At 41.6% G+C, this 23,502-nt stretch overlaps 1 protein-coding gene across 1 annotated transcript in view; it reads left to right on the top strand.

Moving 5' to 3' along the window:
* CABLES2 (Cdk5 and Abl enzyme substrate 2) overlaps nt 1–23,502 on the top strand; it is a 60,229-nt gene that overhangs the window by 16,525 nt on the left and 20,202 nt on the right. The window contains 4 exon segments of the mRNA XM_083360869.1: nt 11,838–11,930; nt 14,367–14,444; nt 17,412–17,520; nt 19,269–19,434. Of these exon segments, the coding sequence (XP_083216995.1) occupies nt 11,838–11,930; nt 14,367–14,444; nt 17,412–17,520; nt 19,269–19,434 (446 nt within the window).

Below are 23,502 nucleotides of genomic sequence, written 5' to 3' on the forward strand. Positions count from 1 at the left end.
GGCAGTTTGAATGCTGGCAATGTACTCGGGGAAGAGGGATAGATTTAAATAAAAGTGGAATGAAATCTGAGAGTCTTTGTTCGGCCAGGTATACAGTACATGATGATCAAAGGCTGTGTGTGTCCACCAACACAATTTTTATCCTTAAATTCTTTTTTAAAACCTGATTTCAAGCACAGGGACTTGAAAATAAAATGCATGAGCTTGGTTTTCTGTGAATTCCTGTGAACTGCTACTGCGCCTTGGTTTGAAAGTTTTTTTAAAAATTATATTTAGTTTTTCCTCTATGCCCTCCCCAATTTACTGAAAAGAGTATCCTTAGGTGGTGCATCTTTTCATTCTTTTCTTTGTTGTCTCAAAAAGTAAGTCTTAACAAAAGGTATGAAGAAGTGAGGGCCGTATACCCTGCAGGGTAGCCAGTTTTAATTCATTTCTGCACCAAGGAAACGGGCAGGATTTACAAAGTCAGTCCAGATGAAGGCTCACAAAAATGGGTTAGAAAACCTCCAAAATATGAGAAAGGCACAGAAGTTTGCCCAAGTTTGTTTCGTTTGATCTTTGTGCCTGCAGCGTCCAAGCTGCACGTTTGGGGAAGAGGAAGGGATACTAAGCCATGTTAATAAAACATCACACCACAGATCTGGTTTTCTGAGGTGAAATTTCCTGAGATGAAGGGACACTGTTCCAAAGACTTATAATTCCTATCTTGCTGGCACAATCAACCCTGTTCAGGCGTGCTTAATTTTATTTATTCATATATTTATATTCCACTTTTATTATTATTTTTTTTTATTGAAAAGTTTTAACATACAATTTTTCCCTTAAAAAATCCCCCCTCCCCCTCCCTTCTCCCTCCCCCCCTTCCTCCCCCCCCTCCCCCCCTCCCCCCCACTTCCCAGAGCTAAATACAAGGTATATATAAAAAAAAACAATCATAAACAACCATATATTAACAACCATAAACTCTAAAATCTATCACTCTCTAGCTTATATAGGATAAAACAAACCTTAATAATATTAAATATATATAAAAAAAACTAATATAGAAAAAAAATCACAAAGAAAAAAGCCTTATTCAAATATAAAACTTCTTAACCCTATACTTATTCTGGATAAACTCAAACCATTCTCTCCCTTCCATAATATAGCGTTCCTGCAAGTAATCTTGCAAATAGGCCAAAATCTCCGCCATTTCAACCAAGTCGGAAACCTCTAAAGCCCACTCTTCTATGGTCGGCAGTTCCACTTTCCAGTACTAACCTATCAAAAGTCTTGCTGCCGTAATTAAATTCAACATCAACTTAGTATGTTCCACCAAACTTTTATCCAAAAAGCCTTAACCTTTTTACAAGTCCACCATATATGAAAATAACATTTAGGCTAATGATTCAGATACATACTTAGCTTTTTAAAGTCTAAATACCATCTATAAAACATTTTGTAAAAATTCTCTCTTAGATTTCAAACTTGTTTAAATTTTACATTCCTCACCCAAATCTTTTCCCACCTCCCACTACTTGGCTATAGGTACGTTGTGAAAGTTCCATAGACTTCTGCTGTTCTTGTTCTTTTATCTTCTTTGATCGTTTTAAAGCAGCACGCGTCACCCTCTGTTCTCTAGGATCATCCAAAAGTGTTATAACTTGATCTCCTCCAGCACCATTCTCCTCTGTCTGTCCATCTTCAGCCTCTTGATGTTCTCCTTCTCCAGATCCCTTTGCAGCTTCCAGAAGTGTTAATGGGGTTGCTTTTAAAACATTATTGTAAAAATCACACGCTTGCATCACAGTAACCAGACGGTACCTTTTACCTTCATGCATCACCATCAGCCCAGCTGGGATCTCCCATCTAAACCTTATATCTCGTTGCTTGAGCTCTTGCACAAGAAATGTAAAATCCTTCCTTCTCCTTAAAATCTTTGGAGGAATTTCTTTTAGAACCAGAACTTCTTGATCAGCAATCACGACTTTAGTGTCATAGGCAGCTTGTATAACTTCATCTCTAATTTCCCTTTTTGCAAAATAAACCACCACATCTCTAGGCAACTTTCTCTGTCTAGCAATCCATGAATTCACACGAAACACTTTATCCATGCCTCCTTTTATTTCGGATGCTGGCTGATTCAATACCACTTCAAGAGCCTCAGAAACCAGCTGCTTTAGATCTTCCTTAATATTCTCCTTTAAACCTCTGATTCTAATGGCAAACTGCATCTGGAAATATTGAGCAAGACTCAAATCTCTATCCATTTTATCCCTTAAATCTTCATTCTCCAGCACTTTTGCTTCTTATATGGCATTCTTTTGAGTCAAATCTTCCACTTTCTCATCCAAATCTTCCACACATTCAGCCACTTTATACACTGAAGACAAAATGTCTGCCTTCATCACCCTGAACTTCTGTTCCATCCTCTCCTCCATTCTCTCCTCCAACTTCTTCAATTTCTCCTCCATCTGTGCAAATTTATCACCAATTGATTGATTAATTGATTCCAAAAGCACCTGGGCATGTTTATCCAAAGCATCTCGTAAATCCTTCAGTGTCAATACATCAGGAGGATGCAACGCCTGTAATGATGATTGTTGCACCGGAGAAGATCCACCACTCCGAAGAGTTTTAGGGAGAGGTTTAGCCGCCATCTTTAACTTTCAATTGTGACGCACTTTCACTTAAAGTTTAAAAAAGTCCATCAAGCTCGAGAGTAAAATAAAATAATCTTCTTCACCTTTTCCTCTTGTACCGCTCTGCCTGCTTCTTTTAATCCATAGTCCTTCCTTCAGGCAGGGGTGGTCGCAGACGCCTGGCTCTGCTCCATGAAGTCAGGAGCAGAGGCGCGGCCAGCTGGGAGCAACCCAGGCTACGGGGAAGTTCGATCCTTCAGCCGCCCAAGCTGCAAGCTCAGGCGGCCCCGGAGAACTCGACCCCTACCTGGGGCCTCACCCCCTCCTCTTCTCCCGAGGAGGGGGCTTCAAATTCGCCCGAACAGCTGATCGGCGCTGTTTCGGGCGAAAATCACACAGCTGAGCCGCGGGCAGCCCGGGAAGGCTGTCTCCGGCGCCGCGGAGCCACCGGAAGTCCACTTTTATTATTTTTATAAACAACTCAAGGCGGTGAATATTGTCTAATACTCTTTCCTCCTATTTTCCCCACAACAACAACCCTGTGAGGTGAGTTGGGCTGAGAGAGAGAGACTGGCCTTAAGTCACCCAATTGCTTTCATGCCTAAGGCAGGACTAGAACTCACAGTCTCCTGGTGATTGGCCCAAAGTCGCCTGGCTGGCTTTCATGCCTAAAGCAGGAGTAGAACGCATAATCTCCCTATTTCTAGCCTGATGCCTTAACCACTAGACCAGGGGTAGGCAACCTTGGCTCTTTTATGACTCGTGGACTTCAACTCCCAGAATTCCTGAGCCAGCCATGCTGAGGGGAAAGATAGGTTTCCAAGCTGAGCCATGCTGGCTCAGGAATGCTGGGAGCTGAAGTCCACAAGTCATAAAAGAGCCAAGGTTGCCTACCCCTGCACTAGACCAAACTGGCTCTCAGTTTTTTCTCCCATAATCCTCGGCCTAAAGAACAATCCACTAAACTTTCCTCGGATGTATTTCAGAGGACTGGACTGGGCTAGGCTGGCAGGACTTTGAATCGTTGCCCAAATGTGTTCATCTTGAGCCCCTCTAGGCTGTACAGCCTATGATGACGGAGAATACAAGGGAAAATCTGCCAGTGATTTTTTACGAGGCAAATCCTAGAGTAAAAATAACTTCTGTTTAATTAGGTGCTGACACAGTTTAAGTGACTCAGCTATCAAGGAAGTTTGGAGAAAGGAGAGCTGCAGACTGTTTTCAGCTGTGCATGTTTACCCGCTCACAAGCATGGATTTTAAAAAGTCTTTAGAGATGGGCAGGTTTGACAGGACCCATCCAGTTCATATTACATTTGGAAAAAAATACTGCTTTTGCCTCTTTCTTCAAAGATGTATTGCAGTGAGACCTGAACTTGTGTATGGTAAACTTTGCCATATGTTGCCTTCTTGGGCCAAGCTTTTTACAGTAAGAGTAGGAAAAACAGATCACCCTAGTTAGCAGATCCCCTTGATTGATCCACGAAGTGACTTTCCGGTTGCTGGAATCTCTGAACAGTACTTAACTGTGTGGGCCAAGAAATGCTTCTCTAAAGCCGTTTTCTCAGGTACATCCTACCTGGCCTACCGGAATCACAGAATCATAGAGTCAGTAGGGATCTTAGAGGTCATCTAGTCCAACCACCTGCTTAGTGTAGGATCCATTAAATATCATTGATAGTGAACATCCAACCATCCAAATGTCCAGTTTAAAAAAAAAACCTGCTTGTTTATATGCCAGCCAAGAAAATTTGGGGGATGTCTAACCTGAGGCTTCTTTCTTGTGATTTTAAACTACTATTCTACTCACTTTTCTGTATGATACTCCTTCATATTTTTGAAGGTTATTGTCATGCCTTCCCCTCAGTTGTTTTTTTTTCTGTAGGCAAAACAAACCCAGATCCTTCATTGATTCCCCATAAGAGGTTGGGTTTCTAGATCCCTTGCCATCTTGATACTTCTCCTCTGAACTTTGATTTGCTGTTGTCCTTTTTGAAATGTGGGCCTGTGTCTGAATTGGGCACAGGGATCCAACAACTGGGGTGTGATCAGGGCAGAATACAGGAGAACAATTGCAGGTAGTCCTCAATTTACGACCTTAATTGAGCCCAGAATTATGGACATAATTCATTGCAGTTGTTAAGTGGGTCGCCATATCATTGTGCCCAATTTTACTACCTTATTTTGCAGGGGTCATTAAGTGAACACAACAGTCACTAAGTGAACAGTGCTGTGATTAAGTGAATCCACTTTATCCAATGGGCAATTTTTGCCAAGAACTGCAAAACAGCTGTAAAAGTGAGCCAGTTGCCAAGCAGTTAATGTGACTGTGGGGGTTGTGGCTATCAGAACTTTGAAACTGGGTTGTAAGGACTTTTGGATGTGGGGTTTGCTAAATGGTTGCTAAAGGATCAGTTATAAATCGTGAGCTATTTGTAGTTGCTTTGGTTTGGATAGCTTTTACCTTTGTTGCAGCTGCTGCATATATTGTTGTGTCTCAATGTGTTTGGGGCAGCCAGGCTATTCTTTTACATGTTGCACAAACCAGACCTATGTAATGTGCTTTGCTTGAGCATACCTACTATATGAACGTACCCCTCGTGGTTTGCTAACGTGCATACAGGCCCACTCTGTATCTATCAGTCAATAAGTAAGAGCCTTGGTGGAGCAGTGGGCTGATGCCTCCTTAAGTAACATCAGCTGCCTGCAATTAGTGAAGGTTCAATTCCCACCAGGCTCAAGGTTGACTCAGCCTTCCATCCTTCCGAGGTAGGTAAAATGAGGACCCAGATTGTTGGGGGCAATTAAGCTGACTTTGTAATAATGCCACTTGGGGGGGGGCAAAAGCCCTAATAAGCAGGCATATACATAGAATGAAGGCTATTGCTAAGCACATTTGATTTGTGCTTAGATTGTAAGCCGCCCTGAGTCTTCCCTGAGTCTTCGGAGAAGGGCGGGATATAAATGGGATTAAAATAAAATAAAATAAAAATAAAAAAATAAGTCAATTTTTGCTGAAGCAAATGAGTGGACCACAAGTTGTGTGCTGACACCCTTTCCTTTGGGTTTGCTGCTCTTTAGCCCAACACGGTCTTTCCTTGCCTGGTATCTCCTATGTGTTTGTATGTGTGTGCACACACATGTGCATGTTTATTTATTATATGTATATGCTGCCCAGTGCTTTTTTTGTAAAATAAAAAGGTGACAGAACTCACACATGTCTTACAACCCGCCTTGCCAAGGTTCCATCCAAAAAAGGTGCCGGAACTCCGTTCTGAGCATTCTATGAGAAAAAAAGCCCTGATGCTGCCTATCTCACTTATCAAGCAACTTTGGGCAGCTTACAATACCATAAATCAGGATAAACACTCATACATGCCTCTCACAACATGAAAGGAGTGCTATTGTTTGTTTAAAAAATGCTGTCAAGGGTTCTCTGCTATTGGTGACTGGTGGAACTGAATTTTTAAATGCAAGAGAACATAATTATGTCTTCTTCTCTTTCAGTTAAAAGCTTAAAAAATTAAAACATTAGGCACTGAAAGTTAAAATATTAACCGAATAAAAAGAACCAATATATATTGGAAGTATTTTCCAGTCGTGTTCCTTGTGGATTCTGGGAGTTGTACTCTCAAAGGCATCTGAAAGGCAATGCTTCGGGCAGGGGTGTCCAACCTTGGCAACTTTAATCCTTGTGGTCTTCAACTCCCAGAATTCTGGGAGTTGAAGTCCACAGGTCTTCTAAAGTTGTCAAGGCTGGACACCTCTGATTTGGGAAGGAAGGGTAGACTTATTAGAACAGAAGCTAGATTGCTCCGAGGACTCAAAACCAAAACCAATTGTGAGCTGTTGACATCTGATTTTGCTCCTATCAGAGAGATTTAAGTGATTGCCTCCAAAATAAGCTGCAGAAGAATGACAGTGCAGGGACGGTGTCCTTGAGAAAGTACAGCTTGTTCCAGCTTTTGAAGTGAAAACCTCCTCTAGTTTTCTGTGGTTGTGTTGTCACTGTGACCTCCAGCAATTGAGCTAGAATGTTCCCACGACCTTGGCTGCTTTGGCTTCTACCATTTTTTTAGTCCTCTGGGTAAAATGTTGGAAAGATAGAATGACTAAGCTGTCCAAAGCAAAGTCCTAGCTATTTTTTTTCCCCCAGGTCTCTCTGACTAGCCATCAGATCGAGCCATCGGCAAAGGAATAGAGTTTGCCTTTTAAATCAGAAGCTGTTAGAGCAGGAGCCACGGCATGCCAGCAACCAGTCTGCACAAACAGCAAAGCCCCATCCGCGAGATGCAGGCAGCACACAAAACCACACACTCTCCGGTCCGTGGAAAAACTTTTCTCCACGGAACCAGTCCCTGGTACCCAAAAGGTTGGGGACCTCTGATCTAGAGGGCAATCAGCTAGCTCCATGGTGGCGAACCTATGGCACGCGTGCCACAGGTGGCACACAGACCCCCAGTCTGTGGGCACCCGTGCCGTCGCCCCAGTCCTAGGCCTTCAGCTGGGTTTTATAAAACCTTTTCACTTTAGGCCTCCGCTGCTTTGTGCAAAAAAAAAAGGTTCAGTCAATCAATTTCAACTTCTCGTGGACAAAAAAAAAGGGATCTCGCAAAGTTGGAATTGATTGATTGAACTTTTTAGTCCCACTCAGTCTGCCGTTACCACTACAGCCATGCCCACCCAATGGGCCATGCCCACCCAATGGGCCACACCCTCTCAATGGGCCATGCCCACTCAGCACCCGACAATACATAAGTGGGTTTTGGGTTGCAGTTTGGGCACTTAGTCTCTAAAATGTTCGCCGTCACTGAGCTAGCTACATGCACGTATTTAGGGGCATGCAAGGAAATATAGCCGAAAATTGGTGCTCTTGATGAGATTGTAATCAAGGACCTTGCAGTATTTCTCAAATTGAAAAACAGTAGTGTTCCAATATTTGAGGGGCTATCACAAAGATGGGGGGGGTTTTCAACCTATTTTCCAAAGCACCAGAAGGCAAGGCAAGAAGCAATGGGTGGAAACTAGTTGAGGAGAGAAGCAGCCTAGAACTAAAGAGAAATTCCCTAACGGTGAGAAGAATCAACCAGTGGAACGGCTTGCCTCCAGAAGTTGTGGGTGCTCCAACACTGGCGGCTTTCAAGAAGAGACTGGACAGCCATTTGTCTGAAATGGTATAGGGTCTCCTGCAGGGATTGGACTAGAAGACATGCAAGGTCCCTTCCAACTCTGTTATTCTATGTTCTAACTTTAAGATGTGTGGACTTCAGCTTCCCCTGGCTGGGAATTTTGAGAGTTGAAGTCCATCTTAAAATTGTCCAAGTCGAAAAATGGAGCTGTGCTGTATTCAAAATCTCTGCAACCCATGGGCTGCCTGTGGGTTTCATTGCAGCTTTCACACCAATTCTCCGGAAATGGCACGCTGCGCTGCAATATTACAGTGGCAGCACGAACGTCCCATTTGGTAAAATGTACAAATATTTTAAGTGGCAAAATACAAGTAGCCCTCGATGTATGATCACAATTTTCCTAAAAAGGCGAGCCAGCAAAACTTTTCTATTTCTGAGACTTATAGCCACCACAATAAAAAAAGGAGGACTGTTTTTAGCCTTGAGTCTCGTATTTTCTCTGTGAACTTTAACACTTTAGCTACATACTTCATAGGATTTTTGCCTTCACTCTTTTTTGCTGGTCGTAATAAAGTGAATGGCTAACAAAAGGCATTCATCTGTTACCATTTCTCTTAATAATCCCAGCTTAGGTTATAAATCTTATTTTTAAAAATATCTGAAGCTCTTCTTTGATTATAGGAGCTGTTGGCCAGCTAGCTCCTGCAGATTATTCATTTGCTGCTGAAGAATTATTTTTCATGAAGGCTGACATTTATATGGAATGCACAATATGCCATTAAATTTGATGAGTGAAATCTTCCTTTAACGATATGGTTTTCCATGCCTTGACATATAATCCCAGATTTTTTTTTAATGTTTCAGTTGCCAGAAGTGTTCAACCATTTACCGTGATTTATTGGTAACATTACCTGGGATTTAATTAATCTATATCTCTTCTTGCCAGTTCTTTTTTCTTTCTACCTCTCCCTTCCAAAGAATATTTTTATAAAGATGGATGGAACCTGTTATTGTTTCAACAATATATCAGTGTGTGTGTGTGTGTGTGTGTGTGTGAGAGAGAAAGAGAGAGAGAGAGAGAGAGAGAGAGAAAGAGAGAGAGAGAGAGAGAGTGTTTTCACACATGCACCAATTAGCAAACCTGCTTCTTGGACCTGGTATTTCTTAAGTTTACTACACAGGGAATGATAGTACAGGCAGTCCTTGACTTGAAGCAGTCCATCTCCCTTACATTCTAACAATTTTCTACTTTTCTATTATAGCAAAAATAATACTGTACTATCTTTCTTATATAAATTGCCTACAGTAATTGGAATCAAACATCAATTTTTCATGAGAACTGAATTTTAATTTCTTATTCAATACTGCCCAAAGGTGTCTAACATGTTATCTTGTTAGCAAACGGAATAATACATAACGGTGTATCATTTCTACATATTTAAGCAAAAGATCTTTGATTAAGATGTTTAAAAGACCATGATATAATCAGTATAAATTATCTCCAAATAATCATTGTAGGAAATAAATGACTGTGCTTCAAGTATTTCAAACGTTTGCCTAGTATTTCTTGTTCCCAACATCATCTGTATTTAACTGCAATTGTTATTCAGTTTCTACTCCCCACCTTCCTTGTGTATCATCCACTTGTCTTATTAAACGTACCAAATTAAATATTAGAGAAGAGAGGAACATCCTTGACATGTCCCACGTCTTGGGTGCCGAGGAGATAGTCCCATTAGACATTACCTGAGGAGACAGAATAGAATAATAATTTTATCTGAGAAATTCTACTACAAAATCATTTTTCTTTATATTTTGCTCCATATTAAATCCCTTGAATGGGTATCTATCACATGTAGAAGATTGATTGATTGATTTCCTCATTTTATTATTTTTAGAAATAACTCAAGGTGGCAAATATAAACACATCTCTTCCTATTTTTTGCACAACAACAACCCTTTGAGGTGAGTTGGGCTGAGAGAAACTGACTGGACCAAGTCACCTAGCTGGCTTTCATGGCTAAGATGGAACTTGAACACATAGTCCCTTTCTTTCTACCCTGGTGCCTTACCCACTAGAGCAGCAATAGGCAATTTTGGCTCTTTTATGACTTGTGGACTTCAACTTCTGGGAGTTGAAGTCCACGAGTCATAAAAGAACCAAGGTTGCCTACCCCTGCACTAGACCAAACTGAGTTTAAAAAAAAATCATTTGCTCAGTAAGTATACAAATACAGTAAGGCTGTGTAATCTAATGAATTGTAATTAACTTATCCAGTCTGTTGCCCCATTGCCATATACCGTACTATTAGCAAAACAAAAGCAATCATCATTATTAACCAGAAATCGAGATGATTATTGTTGATGTGCTCTGATATATTCTTAAACCAATTTTAAAACAGTTAGGTCAGTGATTCTTTAATCTTATTTACATTTTAGAACAATTGTACTTCAACTGCTTTCTAATACCCATTTTTGATGAACTGATCGGAAATCCTTAGTCTTTGACTTACACCTGGACTCTTAGCAACAACTTCTTTTTAAAAAAATCATCAATAGTCTATAAATAATTTCCTTTCTTCTCTTCTGGCAAGTACTACTAACCACTGAAGCGTGACTTTAAACACTGTTATTTCCACATGAAAAGCTAGGGCAAAGAAACGCTAGTGATTAAAAATACAAACTTGATATTTGCATAAAATCCCAGGAGGGGGAAAAACAGAGAGATTTCCTAAAAAGTTGAAAGCCGCTCATAGATGGAAATGGAATAATAAGCTTTGTTCTTAACAGACTGTTATCAATCAGTAGTTTTCACGCTGTGGGTCCTATTACGCTATTTAAAGAGCAATGTGGGAAAATTCCTCAAAAGATGACTGAGTGTTTTTTATAAGGTATGTTGTTGTGTATGTTGGATTTACTGTTTGTTCCCAAGAGGAGAGCTCTTTGATTAATCTGCTCCACAAAATATCTCCCACGGGAACAGTTTTTAAGAGGAGACTGGACAGCCATTTGCCTGAAATGGTATAGGGTTTCCTGCCTGAGCAGGGGGTTGGACAAGATGACCTCTAAGGTCCCTTCCAACTTACTTAGTAGTAGTAGTAGTAGTAGTAGTAGTAGTAGTAGTAGTACTTTGCAAGGGCCAGGGTGGCTGCATCTGATTTTTAGAGTTTGTTGCAAGGGACTCCACAGGCTGTGGTACAAAAAGGCCCATAACGGTGTGAGAACCTTCTCTGAAAGCCCTAAATTCTAGATTTCTTGTGGGAAAATGACCCTACAGGTGGTCCTTGATTTACGGCCAAAATTGAACTCAAAATTTCCATTGCTAAGCGAGACGGATGGCAAACAAGCGTCAGTCACTAAGCAAGTGGGGGTTTTGCCCCATTTTACAGCCTACCTTGCCCCAGTGGTTAAGTGAATCACTTCATTTGTTAAGTTAGTAACAAGGTTGAATCCGGCCTCCCCACTGACTTGGCTTGCCGGAAGGTTGCGAAAAGGTGATCACGTGACCCCAGGACACTGCCACAATCACGACAAATATGAGTCAGCGGCCGAATTTTGATCACGTGACCACAGGGCAGCTGCAGCGGCCGTTGATTGTGAAAAACGGTCCTAAGTCGCTTTTTCCAGGGCCGTTGCAGCTTCGAACGGTCGCTAGACGAGTGGCTGTAAGTCGAGGACTACCTGTATGGGATGCTCTTAGCTTGAGCGTTTGCCGTCCTTGGAGGCCATGAACTAATACGATTCGCTCTTCGTGCTGTTGTGCATTTTTGCAGAAGGCGTTTTATCTCCCAGCGCTGCTCTCTAGACTTTTTAGAAGACATAGTGGAATGTGCCAGTGCGCGCAGGTACTTGTCAAAAGCAGCATTAACCTTCCATTGCATGCTTTGCAAGTCCTCCTTCCCACCACCCTCATTCAAACCAAATAAATAAATACCGTAAATAAATAAATAAATAAAAACCCAACCTAAGCATGCATGCTCGATCCAGCTACGACATCCTGCGGTTCTTTTGTTATCGCTGAGGTGTTTTATTTATCACAGATATTTGCGCATTTGTTCTTTTTTTCTTTTTCTTTTCTCGAAATGTAGAACGAAGCACACATCCGGGTCTCCGCGACACAAAGGCTTGAAGAAAGTACATTTCATCAAGAACATGAGGCAATACGACACGCGGAACAGCAGGTGACCTTTAGCTTTCATCTCTGCGCAAATTTTGATTCACAGATGATTGGGGAGAACAAAATGGCTGAGAGAGTGGGATGGTACTCCTTCTGGGTCTCTTTAGCTGCACCCTACTGGCTTCCTCTGACCATGGCTTTTATTAATTTAATTTAATTTGATTTGATTTGATTTTCTGCCTTTATTATTTCGACAAATAACTCAAGGTGGTGAATGTATATCCCACCTTCTTCCTCCTATTTTCTCCACAGCAACAATCTTGTGACGTGGGATGGGCTGAGAGTATGAATGGCCCAAAGTCACCCAGCCAGATTTCATGCCTTAGGTGAGACTAGAACTCACAGTCTCCTGATAAATGACCCAAAATCATCTATCTGGCTTTCATGCCTAAAGTGGGATTAGAACTCACGGCCTCCTGTTTCTAGCCTGGTGCCTTAACCATTAGGCCAAATTGGCTCTCAATTTGGAGCCAGTTGTCTCGCCAGAAGCTCCATCATTTTCTCGCAGAAAACATTTGAAATTAAACCGAAGGTCATGAATTGTACAGAATTGGAACAAGAAACAATGTCTGCTCAATCTTAACCAAAGACTGATCTCTCTCCCCAATCCCATATTTCACTTGAAGTGTAAGCAGACGTCTTCTTAAAAATAAAGTAAGCTTTTTAAAATGAAGAAGTAGGCAGGATGTGACTCTAGGTTAGGTTCCGGGGCTGCCGTTGAAGACTGTTCAGAAGCTTCAGCTCATCCAGCCAAGGAATTAATTGTCTATGTCAGATTTCCCCAACCTTTTGGGCACCAGGGACCGGTTACACGGAGAGAGGTTTTTCCAGCGGACCAGAGGGGGCAAGGTTTTGTGTGTTGCCTGCATCCCGCGGATGGCGCTGTCAATGTTTGCAGCATTGTTTGAACTTATCGGAACCATGACAGTCTTTGTGTGGACTGGTTGCTGGCATGCCACGGCCTGGGAGTTAGGGACCCCCGGTCTATGTAATACTCCTTTGAATCTTCTCCTTATGCAGTGTGCATGTCATGCTTGCCCTGTTAAATTTTGAAGGCGCTCGCTCACTCCATGCACAAGCCACATGGCCAGCAAACCCTCTGTGGGTGGCTCGTTTGAACTCAAAACTAGTTCGTTCTGGATTCCCAGATTTGGAATCAAAATGCTGATGTGCTATGACCTTCCAACAATTTGAGCTTGTGTCTTCCAAGTGGGGAGTTAAAGTTGAATAACAGAGTTGGAAGGGACCTTTAAAGGTCTTCTAGTCCAACCCCCTGATTAAACAGAAAACCCTATACCCATGGTGGCAAACCTATGGCACGGGTGCACACGCGCCGTCGCCCCAGTCCTAGGTCTTCAGCTGGGTTTTATACAACCTTTTCGCTTTAGGCCTCCGCCGCTGTGTACAAAAAAAGGTTCAATCTATCAATTTCAACTTCTCGTGGGGAAAAAAAAATTCTCGCAAAGTTGGAATTGGGACCCCCGGTCTATGTAATACTACCCAGCTAGCTTTCAGATGCAGTTCAAGGGCTGCCTATCACATTTAAAGCCCTACAGACCTGGATTTCTTTGAGATCATCTCTTCTAAGTTTAATCTGTTCACCTAGAGAGATCTGGCAGAGACGATTTGTGGGGATCCAGTCCCAAACGAATGTCATCCGCAAAAATTCCACCCTCAAGGCTTCTCGGTTAAGAACCAGACCATACTCTATTATTTCAATGCAAAACAGTCATGCAAATCTGTTTGGGGACATGTGTAGGTTCTGCAATCCTGAGTGGGAACACAGCAGAACCTTGTTATGTTATTGTTTAATTGTATTTTAATTTTAACTTACTACAAGCTGCAAGCTGCCACAATGGTATAGGAAGACTTTGTCATAGCCCAGAGGGAAATAGAATCAATATTATATGTACATAGAGGACTGACCAATTTTATAAATGATGTAGTATACGTTACATGCAATCATTTTTACTTAATAGCTATTCGTTCACTTTTTAAAAAATAAATTGCTTCCGGCCGTGGCCGTTTTGGGCATACCTGTGCACATACCTGTTCTACACAGAGATAGGCCTTCAATTTACAACCACAACTGAGCCCAAAATTTCAAGTTGCTAAACAAGGCACTTGTTGATTGAGTTTTGCCCCACTTTGCAACTTTTTTTTCTTTTGCCACAGTTGTTATGTGAATCGTGCAGTCATTAAGAGAATCTGGCTAGACAGTTACAGATGACTTATATTGGGAACTGGAGAAGTTATTTTTCTACACCTTGCGCTAGGGAAAATGTGAAATAGCTTCATTTTTTAAAACAAAAACCTGGGCTTGTAATTGCTCGCAGAAAGCTATTTAATAAAAACCCGCGTTAAAAGAGCTATCAATCCAGCTCATTTAGGAATAAAAATGCTACTATAATTCACAATATTCTTTCCTTGTCTTTTTCAGGATAGTGTTAATCTGCGCAAAACGAACCCTTTGTGTGGCTTTTTCTATCCTGCCTTATGGAGAGAGCTTAAGGATCAGGTGAGAAATTCCAAATTTTGTTACAAGTACCTTTAACTCTGGCGAGCTATCAAGTTATCATCTTCTCTGCCACTTTAGTATTCAAAATGGACAATTACATATGTGTGTGTGTGTGTGTGTGTGTGTGTGTGTAAAATGACAAAGGTTATCTCATCTCATTATTGTCATTTTTTACACACACACACACAAACACATTTAGATATATCATTGTCCATTTTGAATACTTTCCTAGCAGAGTTATAACGTTTAAATGAAAGTTTGACTTGAATGTAAAAAGTTAGTCAAATATTGTTAATTAATTAATTAATTATTAGATTTATATAGTTAACATACTAAAGTGGGAAGAGGCAAAGAAAAAAAGGCCTATTTTAGTTGGTATAGAAGATAAGGTGCAATTTCCCCAACTTGCAACACTCACTCACAGCAGTGCTAAAAAAAAGTGATTCATGATTGGTCCTTGCACTTACAACCGTTGCAGCACCTCTACGGCTGTGTGATCGTGATCTGTGATATTCCCAGCCCTCTTCTGAAAGGCAACATTAACAGAGAAGGTCACAAATCACAAACATGTAATGTCTTGCTTAACAACAATGACAAAAATGGTTGCCAAAATTGGGCATGGTCGTAATTTTTGCCTCACTTAACCGCATTGCTTAACAAGGAATTATCCAGTTCCAATTATCGTAAGTTGAGGACCACCTGCGTAGTCAAAAGTTCCAATATATACGTGGCAAGTCTGTTCTTTTACATGAGGATAACTGTACATCAGTTAGTTTAGTGTGTTCCTATGGTTAACTGGGCCGCAGTGGCTCAGTGGGTTGGGACGCTGAGCTCGTCGATCAGAAGGTTGGCAGTTTCATGGGTCGAATTCCGAGTGCCGCGTAGCAGAGTGAGCGCCTGTTACTCGTCCCAGCTTCTGCCAACCTAGCAGTTCGAAAGCACGTAAAAATGCAAGTAGAAAAATAGGGACCACTACGATGGGAAGGTAACAGCGTTCCGTGCGCCTTTGGCGTCTAGTCATGCCGGCCACATGACCACAGAGACATCCTCGGACAAGCGCTGGCTCTTCGGCTTTGAAACGGAGATGAGCACCGGCCCCTAGAGTCGGAAACAACTAGCATGCATGTGCGGGGGAACCTTTACCTTTATCTTTATGGTTAACTTTTGGCATTTTAGTTTACATAAAGCTGTATAGAAGTCTAGTTTTGAAACATTTGTTCCAGTCTAACAGGACAGGTCAGTGTTCAGATGCTCTTTTCCATCTACAAGGTGATGGCCATTTGGGAATCACCCATCCAGCATGAATGCACATCAGGTCATCCAAGCACTGTTGATGATGTGCCTAACAATATTGCACCCTGTAAGTTATATTCCTGGCCCACGCACTTCAGAATTTGAGAAGAAATGAATCACACATTAAAGATTAATTAAAGGAAGGCTGATAAGCAGACGTTCATTTAATAACCCTTCCTCCAGAAATCCCACGACATATTTCAGGTTCTTGCTGGATGTATATCACATTTAATTAGCCTTGTCATAAAAACAAAACAACTCATCACTCGAGTTCCTGTGATTAGTGCCGTGAAGAAGGAAATGGATATCTTCATGACAGACGGTCCCCATGCCGCTACTATAAATAACGTATGGGAAACTTCTTTCTAGCTTGATGGAAAACAGCAAAATCATTCAAAAGTGCTTCATTTTAATGAAAGCACTTATTTGTGGATAAGAAATGTAGATTGAATACCCCAAATAATTTAGCTACTGATTAACAATTTAGGGGAAAGGCAGTAGAATAATACAATTGCAAGCTTGTCTAATATGTTATGAGCTCATGTGTAATTAATTACAGGTGGTCCCTGACTTACGACCACTTGTTTAGCAATGGTTCAAAATTACGATGCCACTGGATAAAAGTGACTTGCGACTGTTCCTCAAACTTACGACTAACACAGTATCCCCGCAGTCACTAGGTCAAAATTTGGGCACTTGGCAACTGGCCTTTATTTACAGTGGTTGATTCACTTAACAACTACGTAATTCGTTTAATAGCCCTAGTAAAAATAAATTGTCATAAAACCAGGTCTGGTCATGTAATGAATTGCTGAATGACCACATCACCGAGCAACTGAAAATTCCAGTCCCAATTACCGTCATCAAACAAGGACTACACACGCTTAAGAGATAGTTTTGGTAGTTGGTCAGTTCTGGGTTCCCAGTTTTGTATTAATTTTTCAAGCTCGAAATTCTGATGTATTACAGCCTTCCAACATTTCCCCGTGTTTTTGCAAAGAATTTCAAAGAGTTACAATTGCATCACATCCAAAGGACAGCTGGCTAGGGAAAGCTGGCAGAATGTTTTCTTTCTAAGCGCTATGTGACCATAATATCCCACTGGGCATAAATTTAAAGGAGTTAACAATTGCCAGGAAAACTTCCTATTTTCATGTAGTTTTGAAAGGGGATGACTACAAAGTAAAGTTCACAGATGTTATTTCTAGCAAAGAGGTTCCCATGGCTGGATCAGATCTTTGTGTATTTTATAGCTTTTCAAAAGCTTACGCCTTTTCCTATATTATGGTATATCCTCCAGTCCTAGGTTGCAGTTCAAAGGCTGTGTTGCATTTTTAGTTCCTCTCCAGTCGTGGGAATAGCTGTTAACTGTTGAGCCTTGTCTGCGGATACAACTACATGAAGCTCTTTTAAAAAACAGGATGAATTCCAACTAAGTCCTCTTGACTGTTTGCTGAACTAATTTTTTTTCCCCTCTAATGTTTTTTTTTTTTAAAAAAAAACCACTTTCAGACAAGGGAATTGCCCTTGTTAATTTTTCAATATGTACGGGTGTTTTATGGGGTTTTTTTGGGGGGTGGGTGGGTTTGAACTGCTGACCCAGCTGGTTTGGGCTGGGATGAGAAGAAAGCAACGTTGAATTTTCTGTTCTGCTGTCATTCTGCCTTGGGACAGCGAGCTGAGAATAGAGGGCCAGAAGCAGAGGCATCCGTCGGGGGGAATTTCAGCCACTACGGAGATGGTGTTAGGAATGGAAGGCGTGGAACTAGGTGCAGATGGCAAGGTAAGACACACACACACCCCACGAAATGGAACAAACATTTGTGTTGTGATGTGGATGTTTCTAGAGGTGGGGGTGGGGGTGGGGAGTCAGCTTCCATATCTCAAAGCTGCTTTTCCAAAAGGCCAGGTGGACTTTCTTGTTTTTGTGGGTTTTTTTCCTTAAAGTACTTCAGTCAGAACTGAAGCTTCTTGGATGAGAAGCGAGAGATTTCAAGGAAAAAAGCAAGAATGTCCAGTTGCCTTTTGGAAAAGCAGCTTTGGAACAAACCAGGACCTGGATGGTTCAGAGTCTCTTATAGACATCAGTTGGGAAGAAATACGTTTTTAGAAGTGCTGAAACTATCTGTAATTGATTTGCTCTCAACTCCTTTCCTTTGAATCTGCTCCTTCTGCAGTGTGCGTGTCATCCTTGCTCTGTTAAATGTTGAAGGCGCTTGCTCCCTCCATGCACAAGCCACACATGGCCAGCAAACCCTCCGTGGGTGGCTCATTTGAATTCAAAACTGGTTAGTTCTGGATTCCCAGATTTGGAATGAATGTGTTATACAACCTTCCAACAAGTTGAGCTTCTGTCTTCCAAGTGGGGAGTTAAAGTTGAATAATAGAGTTGGAAGGAACCTTAGAGGTCTTCTAGTCCAACCCCCTGATTAAACAGAAAACCTGTTGTTGTTGTTGTTAGCTGCGAAGTCGTGTCCGACCCATCGTGACCCTATGGACAACATTCCTCCAGGCCTTCCTGTCCTCTACCATCTTCTGGAGTCCATTTAAGCTCACGCCTACTGCTTCAGTGACTCCATCCAGCCACCTCATTCTCTGTCGTCCCCTTCTTCTATTGCCCTCGATCTTTCCCAGCATTAGGCTCTTCTCCGGTGAGTCCTTCCTTCTCATTAGGTGGCCAAAATATTTGAGTTTCAGCTTCAGGATCTGGCCTTCTAAAGAGCAGTCAGGATTGATCTCCTCTAGGACTGACCGGTTTGATCGCCTTGCAGTCCAAGGGACTCGCAGGAGTCTTCTCCAGCACCATAGTTCAAAGGCCTCAATTCTTTGGCGCTCAGCCTTTCTTATGGTCCAACTTTCACTGCCATACATTGCAACTGGGAAGACCATAGCCTTGACTATACGCACTTTTGTTGACAGGGTGATGTCTCTGCTTTTTAGTGTGCTGTCTAGATTTGCCACAGAAAACCTGGCCTATACCATTTCAGACAAGTGGTTTTCCAATTTCTTCTTTAAAACCTTCAGTGTTGGAGCACCCACAACTTCTGGAGACAGGCTGTTCCACTGATTAAGTGTTCTGTGTGTCACGAAACTTCTCCTTTGTTTTAGGTTAGTTCTCTCCTTGATTAGTTTCCATCATTTGCTTTTTGTTTTGCCTTGAGGTGCTTTGGAGAATAGGTTGACCCCCTCTTGTTTGTGGCAGTCTCTTAGATATTGGCACATTGCTATCATGTCACCCCTAGTCCTTCTTTTCATCAAACTAGACATACCCAACTCCTGCAACCGTTCTTCGTATCTTTTAGCCTCCAGTCCCCTGATCATCTTCGTTGCTCTTCTCTGCACTCTTTCTAGAGTCTCGGCATCTTTTTTATATCGTGGCGACAAAAGTTGGGAAATGAAATTCCTACCTGCAGGATTGTTCCCAGGGCATTCCAGTTCCAAATAAAAAAAACACTACTTGGGGACCAAAGGTAGACAGTTGCCGAAATCACGGGGGCGTCTGTTGCTGACGATTGTGGAACTGTCTTTCAGGTGGTGTCCTATGCACAATTCTTGTATCCAACCAACGCTCTTGTGGGCCACAAAGGTGATGGCATCGGTGCTGTTTCCATATGTCGAGCAACTGCATCCCGAACGGTTGGAGGATCGAGGTACAAGCCTTCAGCAGCCAAGACCATCCCTGCCACAGCAGATCTGGGTAAGTGCCTTGAACAAGCATGTTCCATCTTTCTGCATTTTTTATTAACTTTTAAATAAAGAAAAAACAAACAGCGGTTGCAGCGCAATTAAGAGGATAGATGGAATATTGCCAGCAGTAGATTTAATGGAACAATTGGGTGAAAAGATAACATTTCATTTTCCAAAGCAGCGAACGGGGGAATTCTACATTTTTCAAAATACGATGTCTCTTGGTGTCATTGTTTGTACCCTGAGAATTAATTATAAAAATTGCACTAATAGGACATTTTTGTACATAATAATTGGCACTGTAGCGAAGGGTATTCTATATTCTATAGAATATCTGTTCTATATTCAGTGTAATCTTGGGATGGTTTTTTTTAACCCTGAGCTGCATTGAATAGAGTTCTAGAAAAGACTACAAATATGGGTGGGATGAGGTCAAGTGTAAATGAGAGCCAATTTGGCCTAGTGGTTAAGGTGCTGGCCTAGAAACCAGGAGACGGTGAGTTCTAGTCTCACTTTAGGCATAAAGGCCAGCTGGATGACTTTGGGACAATCACCAGGAGATGGTGAGTTCTAGTCCTGCCTTATGCTTGAAAGCCAGCTGGGTGGACTCTTACTCAGCCCAACCCATCTCTGCCAGGTTGTTGTTTTGGCAGCAAAAATGGGAGGAAAGAGTATTAGGTAAGTTCGCCACTTTGAGTTACTTATAAAGTAATAAAGGAAGGATAAAAAAAAATCTAAGAAATAAATGCTGGTGTTTATTTCATGTATTTTAAATATCAGCGTCATCTTTTGTTTTTTGTTTTGTTTTTTCAAAGAAAATACGATTATTCCCAGGGCGTTTAGCCTCAGTAAAGGGCAACGCCAATTGACTTTTATGGGATCAGAAATTGAGCAAATTGACTAACACAGGTGTGAGACCAGTAGGACATCTGTAAACTGGCCCATTGAAAACAATCTGGAAGAATGCATTGTGAGGTTATTTCTATGTTTTGTCCAAGAGGCATTTATATGTATTTTGCATTAAAATTACACCTTTATTGTAAGTTTTGGAAGGGCTGAGCAGTTGGAACTCACTGGCTCTGTAGGCTCAGAACATGCAACCCTGGTTTTATCCTACTGAGTGAAATAGCCCAACCTCCAATTTATGAGGAGCTCGGCCTGACTGGGCAAGTTTTCCAGGCCGTTTCCTTATCTAATTTGCCTGAATGCTTCCAATCAATGTGTAAAAAAAACCACAACTGTAATTTGTAATCCAATTATTTCCTCCTAACCAGTTGCGTTCCGCCTTTGATAATAGACATCTAAATCAATGACTATTCAGTCATTTCTTCTGAATTCTAGACCTCCCGTTTGGGAATTTTGAAACTTGCGAAGAATATAGAAAGAGAAAGACAGGAAAAGTGGAAATACATTCATCCAAGCTTGCTTACATGCTGCAGTTCACCTCAGTTAAAAAAAACCCATATGTAGCAGTGTTTCTCAGCCTTGGCAACTTGAAAGCTGTGTGGACTTCAGCTCCCAGGATTCTTCAGACATCATGACTGGTGAGGAATCTTGGGAGTTGAAGTCCATACTTCTTTAAGCTGCCAAGGCTGAGACTGATCTAGGGTACCGTATATAAACCTGTACATGTGAAACAAAGAACAGCCAAGAAACGGGCAATTTTTGAAGGTTACAATGGTCAGATCAGAGGAAGGTCAAGGCCAGGCTTTTGTTGTTACAAAGGGTGCCACAGCTGTCCCGTTCCAATTCCTAGCAACTGCTCAGCTGTGGAAATTCACATATTATGGTAATCTGTACTGTGGTTAATTTCCACCATGGTTTGTGGACAAACCGTAAGACCTTGTTTATTCGTAATGTTAAGACTGAAATCAGGAAAATCACCACGAACACCGGCTGGCAGTCAAACGCCACGATCCCAAATCCTACGAACCGACACCAAACAGCACCAGTTCGCTTGGAGCAACACAAAAATCATCGGCCACGCTACCATCTGCCACGCTTGTGAGCTCATCAAAGCCTGCCACTCCACAAGCAGTTCCATCAACAGAAACATTGACTTACAAACATCCTACAAACCCCTCAGGATCCAAATCAACTGCACAGCCAATCAGGGACAGCACTGACCCTCAAACAACCCACTCAAGCCCCCTCCTCCCTCCCACTGGCAGTTCACCTCCCAAGGACCCTGATCCAATGTAACCTCCCCATCATAAGACCCATCACAAGCCTCTCACTCGTGACTCACATCTGACCCATCACAAGACCCTCACTTGACACACACACACACACCTGAAGCCCTTATAAACAGAAGAACACTGACATCCCCCGCTAAACTTCGCTGAAGATGTTACCTAGCCTGGTCACGAAACGTTTGGAAACCAACCCACAAGCTCGCAGAACGAATCTTCACCCTCATTGAAATCAAGGTTTACAAAGTACAGTGATTCTGCTCACACATACACTAAGTCAAAATAAGTCATCCAATGATTGTTTTTGCGTCAACGTACATAGAAGAAAATTTATAATGAAGCTTGGAAATGATAAAATCAAGCGCTGGGGAAATCAGGAGATCTATTATAGGCAGTTCAAATGAGTATCAAGATTTATTACAAGCTTAAGCTCTCTATAAGAATCTGACCAACTAATAGTCAAGGGAAATGAGCAGGAGATAAGAAGGCATTCAAGTGGGCTGGACTTAGATCTCTTGCGCCAGGGACTCATGACTTATGACACATTTGACCTCTCCCTCGGGCTCAGCCTGATCATCTCCTACAGGTGGTCCTCAACTTACAACCATTTGTTTAGTGACAGTTTGAAGTTATAACAGCACTGAAAAAGTAAGAAATGGCTGTTTTTTACACTTACGAGCATCCTGTTCAGTTAAAAGTAGCACCCAGATATAAATTTGGTGCTGCATTTAACTAAATCATGGCAGAGAGGTTAGAACAGATCCCCACAACCATCTTACTCTTTTGTGACCCTCAGCTCAAACCCAAATAAATTTCTGTTGTTTATTTAATATATTTCTATCTCCCCTTTACATCCAGAGAATTGGCATGAGACCTTGCAAGCTATGAGTCTTGTAGAAAATAGGCTGTATCTGGATACCAACTTCAACAGTTCAGCAATATATTATTTTTTTAAAGGCATTATTGAGTTTACAAAATGTTCTTTGAAAATTCCTCAATTTAATCAAATTTAATACTGGCTGAGTACTCCTGGGTCGGATTCAGCAGTTGCATCCAGAGGTCTCAAACCAACTAAATATAGAATTATTTTTAAAAAATCTCATAAGCATGGTTATGCCAAAGATACAAATGAGACATTTCCTGAAAGTCGAAGCAATGCCTTAAAAAGCCAAAAACGTACATATATTCTTATAAAAATCTGGGCAATGTGCCAAGGGCATTAAAATAGCAATTCTGAATAGTTTACTGCTATGTTTGAGTGAATGCTTCATCCCAACCAACTTTGGCTTTGGGAAGCCAAGCTGTGATCGTTCAGTGAGTGCCATCTTTTAAATTTGAAAACAAGCCAGTTCTGCTTTTAGATGATAAGATAAATAGGCGAAAAAGAATCGAGACTTGCAACACAATACAGCCGGATAGATGGCTTCTGTTTAGAATGCCAGCCTGTTATAGGCTCTGTCTCCAATTTTCCACTTTCTCCCATCCCAAGACTCAGTCAATAATTTACTGCACCCACTTTTCAATTGGGAGACATTCTCCACCCCTTGGGGCATTTTTTCCTCTTTTTGTTAGTTCTGCAGTAGTTGAAACTTCCTGTGGCTGATTGATTCTTCTCTCTTGTGCATTGACTCTGCTGTTTCGATTATAAAAACCGTTGCTGAGCAGTGCTCAGAGATATTAACCAGGACTATTGCATCAAACAACTTCCAGGATTTTCAAACAGGGTGGCCAGTACAGGTAGTTCTCAACTTGCAATCACAATTGAGAGCCAATTTCTGTTGTTGAGTGAGACATTTGTGAAGTGAGTTTTGCCCCATTTTATGACCTTTCTTGCCTCAGTTGTCAAGTGAATCACTGCAGTTAATAAGTTAGTAACTCAGTTGTTA

Source organism: Vipera ursinii (genome assembly GCF_947247035.1).
Source record: "Vipera ursinii genome assembly, chromosome: 3".
NCBI classification, from domain to species: domain Eukaryota; kingdom Metazoa; phylum Chordata; class Lepidosauria; order Squamata; family Viperidae; genus Vipera; species Vipera ursinii.